Source organism: Borostomias antarcticus, assembly GCF_949987555.1.
Source record: "Borostomias antarcticus genome assembly, chromosome: 11".
NCBI lineage: Eukaryota > Metazoa > Chordata > Actinopteri > Stomiiformes > Stomiidae > Borostomias > Borostomias antarcticus.
In genome coordinates, this window is record NC_140244.1 from 26,870,379 (window position 1) to 26,874,793 (window position 4,415).

General features: G+C 43.5%; 1 protein-coding gene across 1 annotated transcript in view; it reads left to right on the forward strand.

Annotated features, from left to right (window-relative positions):
- The window catches only part of LOC311315560 (calcitonin gene-related peptide type 1 receptor-like), a gene marked incomplete at its 3' end in the record, with an annotated part of 21,732 nt that overhangs the window by 3,190 nt on the left and 14,127 nt on the right, over positions 1-4,415 (forward strand). Inside the window, exons 4-6 of the mRNA XM_084446229.1 lie at positions 738-850; positions 3,262-3,353; positions 4,188-4,314. Coding sequence (XP_084302355.1) covers positions 738-850; positions 3,262-3,353; positions 4,188-4,314 — 332 coding nt within the window. The remainder of the gene's footprint in view (positions 1-737; positions 851-3,261; positions 3,354-4,187; positions 4,315-4,415) is intronic.

Consider the following 4,415-nt stretch of genomic DNA (forward strand, 5'->3'; position numbering starts at 1 on the left):
ACCATCTAGGACCAGAACTACACACCAGCACCATCTAGGACCAGGACTACACACCAGCACCATCTAGGACCAGACCTACACACCAGCACCATCTAGGACCAGAACTACACACCAGCACCATCTAGGACCAGAACTACACACCAGCACCATCTAGGACCAGAACTACACACCAGCACCATCTAGAACCAGAACTACACACCAGCACCATCTAGGACCAGAACTACACACTAGGACCAGAACTACACACTAGGGCCAGAACACCAGCACCATCTAGGACCATAAGAACTACACACCAGCACCATCTAGGACCAGAACTACACACTAGGGCCGGAACACCAGAACCATCTAGGACCAGAACTACACACCAGCACCATCTAGGACCAGAACTACACACCAGCACCATCTAGGACCAGAACTACACACCAGCACCATCTAGGACCAGAACTACACACAATAGCACCATCTAGGACCAGAACTACACACTAGCACCATCTAGGACCAGAACTACACACTAGGACCGGGACACCATAGCTGTAGGCCTCACTGTGTGTGTTTCTGTAAGGCCATGCACTACAGGTCATATCAAGTCAAGTTTATTTAATATAGCACATTTCATACCACAGGTTCAGTGTGCTTCAGGTGTGATATGTTTGTGTGTGTGTGTGTGTGTGTGTGTGTGTGTGTGTGTGTGTGTGTGTGTGTGTGTGTGTGTGTGTGTGTGTGTGTGTATGTAACAGAGAAGGTGACCAAGGTGTGCAACTCAGACGGCCAGTGGTTCCGCCACCCGGAGAGTGGGCGTCTCTGGTCCAACTACACCGAGTGTCCGTTGTACACCAAGGACAAGCGCAAGGTAGGGGACGTCAACCCTGTAGTACTACCTTGACCTGTATCATCTCAACCCTGTAGTTCTACCTTCAACTGTATCATCAACCCTGTAGTTCTATACCTTCACCTGTATCATCAATCCTGTAGTACTACCTTCAACTGTATCATCAACCCTGTAGTTCTATACCTTCACCTGTATCATCAATCCTGTAGTACTACCTTCACCTGTATCATCAACCCTGTAGTTCTACCTTCAACTGTATCATCAACCCTGTAGTTCTATACCTTCAACTGTATCATCAACCCTGTAGTTCTACCTTCACCTGTATCATCAACCCTGTAGTTCTATACCTTCTCCTGTATCATCAACCCTGTAGTTCTATACCTTCAACTGTATCATCAACCCTGTAGTTCTATACCTTCTCCTGTATCATCAACCCTGTAGTTCTACCTTCACCTGTATCATCAACCCTGTAGTTCTACCTTCACCTGTATCATCAACCCTGTAGTTCTACCTTCAACTGTATCATCAACCCTGTAGTTCTACCTTCCCTGTATCATCAACCCTGTAGTTCTACCTTCACCTGTATCATCAACCCTGTAGTTCTATACCTTCACCTGTATCATCAACCCTGTAGTTCTACCTTCAACTGTATCACCAACCCTGTAGTTCTATACCTTCAACTGTATCATCAACCCTGTAGTTCTATACCTTCACCTGTATCATCAACCCTGTAGTTCTACCTTCACCTGTATCATCAACCCTGTAATTCTATCTTCAACTGTATCATCAACCCTGTAGTTCTATACCTTCACCTGTATCATCAACCCTGTAATTCTATCTTCAACTGTATCATCAACCCTGTAGTTCTATACCTTCACCTGTATCATCAACCCTGTAGTTCTACCTTCACCTGTATCACCAACCCTGTAGTTCTACCTTCACCTGTATCATCAACCCTGTAGTTCTACCTTCACCTGTATCATCAACGCTGTAGTTCTATACCTTCTCCTGTATTATCAACCCTGTAGTTCTATACCTTCTCCTGTATCATCAACCCTGTAGTACTACCTTCACCTGTATCACCAACCCTGTAGTTCTACCTTCACCTGTATCATCAACCCTGTAGTTCTACCTTCACCTGTATCATCAACCCTGTAGTTCTATACCTTCTCCTGTATTATCAACCCTGTAGTTCTACCTTCACCTGTATCATCAACCCTGTAGTTCTACCTTCACCTGTATCATCAACCCTGTAGTTCTATACCTTCAACTGTATCATCAACCCTGTAGTACTACCTTCAACTGTATCATCAACCCTGTAGTTCTATACCTTCACCTGTATCATCAACCCTGTAGTTCTATACCTTCAACTGTATCATCAACCCTGTAGTTCTATACCTTCAACTGTATTATCAACCCTGTAGTTCTACCTTCACCTGTATCATCAACCCTGTAGTTCTATACCTTCAACTGTATCATCAATCCTGTAGTTCTACCTTCACCTGTATCATCAACCCTGTAGTTCTATACCTTCAACTGTATCATCAACCCTGTAGTTCTACCTTCACCTGTATCATCAACCCTGTCGTTCTACCTTCACCTGTATCATCAACCCTGTAGTTCTACCTTCAACTGTATCATCAACCCTGTAGTTCTATACCTTCACCTGTATCATCAACCCTGTAGTTCTATACCTTCACCTGTATCATCAACCCTGTAGTTCTACCTTCACCTGTATCATCAACCCTGTAGTTCTACCTTCAACTGTATCATCAACCCTGTAGTTCTATACCTTCACCTGTATCATCAACCCTGTAGTTCTACCTTCAACTGTATCATCAACCCTGTAGTTCTATACCTTCTCCTGTATCATCAACCCTGTAGTTCTACCTTCACCTGTATCATCAACCCTGTAGTTCTACCTTCACCTGTATCATCAACCCTGTAGTTCTACCTTCAACTGTATCATCAACCCTGTAGTTCTATACCTTCACCTGTATCATCAACCCTGTAGTTCTACCTTCAACTGTATCATCAACCCTGTAGTTCTATACCTTCTCCTGTATCATCAACCCTGTAGTTCTACCTTCACCTGTATCATCAACCCTGTAGTTCTACCTTCAACTGTATCATCAACCCTGTAGTTCTATACCTTCACCTGTATCATCAACCCTGTAGTTCTACCTTCAACTGTATCATCAACCCTGTAGTTCTATACCTTCTCCTGTATCATCAACCCTGTAGTTCTACCTTCAACTGTATCAGCCCTGTAATGTTATACATTCAACTGTATTATCATCCCTGTAGTACTATACCTTCAACTGTATTATCATCCCTGTAGTACTACTACCTTCAACTGTATTATCAACTCTGTAGAGATATAACATTAGTAGTAAGAGAGACCAGTAAGACTCCCGTTTCCCTGTCTGTAGTTCACCTACATCCTGTACTACCTGGCCATGGTGGGCCACGGGCTGTCCGTGGTCTCTCTCGTCATCTCCCTCGTCATCTTCTCCTACTTCAAGTGAGTCCCTGTCCTTCCACTGTTATATACACAGTAGGGCTAGGTTTAAAAAATCGATTCATCGATTCTGAATCGCAGATCTCAAATGATTCAGAATCGATTCATGAATCCCAAAATCGATCTTTTATTTAATGAATGAATGAATAAATGAAGGAATGAATAGTTCATTCATTCATTCAATGATTCATTCATTCATTCATTTTTGGAAATCAGTATCGATACCCAGCCCTAGTATTGATGTGTTGCATAACTTGGCAGTCATGTAATTAAGGTTACAGCTAAAAAAAACAGGTTTTAGTAACACTAACCGAATCGATATTGAATCTAATCGAATCGAATTGAATCGTGATAATCGATTCCAAACCTTGTGAATCGGAATCGAATCGATTCTTGAAATTCGACTCGATACCCAGCCCTAATACACAGTGCTAGCAGAACACACACCTGGACAAAAATACTACTTGAAATTCTTTCATTGACATTTCTGTGAATGATTGCTCTGGTCTGGCACAATGGAACCAATGGGTTGTTCCCAAATATGCAAACTCTGCCCCCCTGACATGACAGGCCCACTGATGCAAACACTAAAGCAGTTGAAAGTGTTTCAAATAGTATTTGGACCCAGGTGAGGTGGTGTGTTGTGAGTGTGTCTGCCCTGTGTTGTCCAGTGTTAAGGGTTGGTTGATTAAACAGTAAAATTACCGATTTTCCTTGAAAATAAATCGACTAATGAAGTTGTCCTGTTCTCCCTTCTCCACCCAACACACACACACACACACACACGCACACACACACACACACACGCGCACACACACACACACACACACACGCCAGGAGTCTGAGCTGTCAGAGAATCTCTCTGCATAAGAACCTGTTCCTCTCCTTGCTGTTCAACTCCATTTTCTCCGTCATCTGGCTCTCCGCTGTGGCCAACAACCAGGATCTGGTGGCCAGTAATCCGGTACGTACAGCAGGGCCAATAATCTGGTATGTACAGCAGGGCCAGTAATCTGGTACATACAGCAGGGCCAATAATCTGGTACATACAGCAGGGCCAGTAAT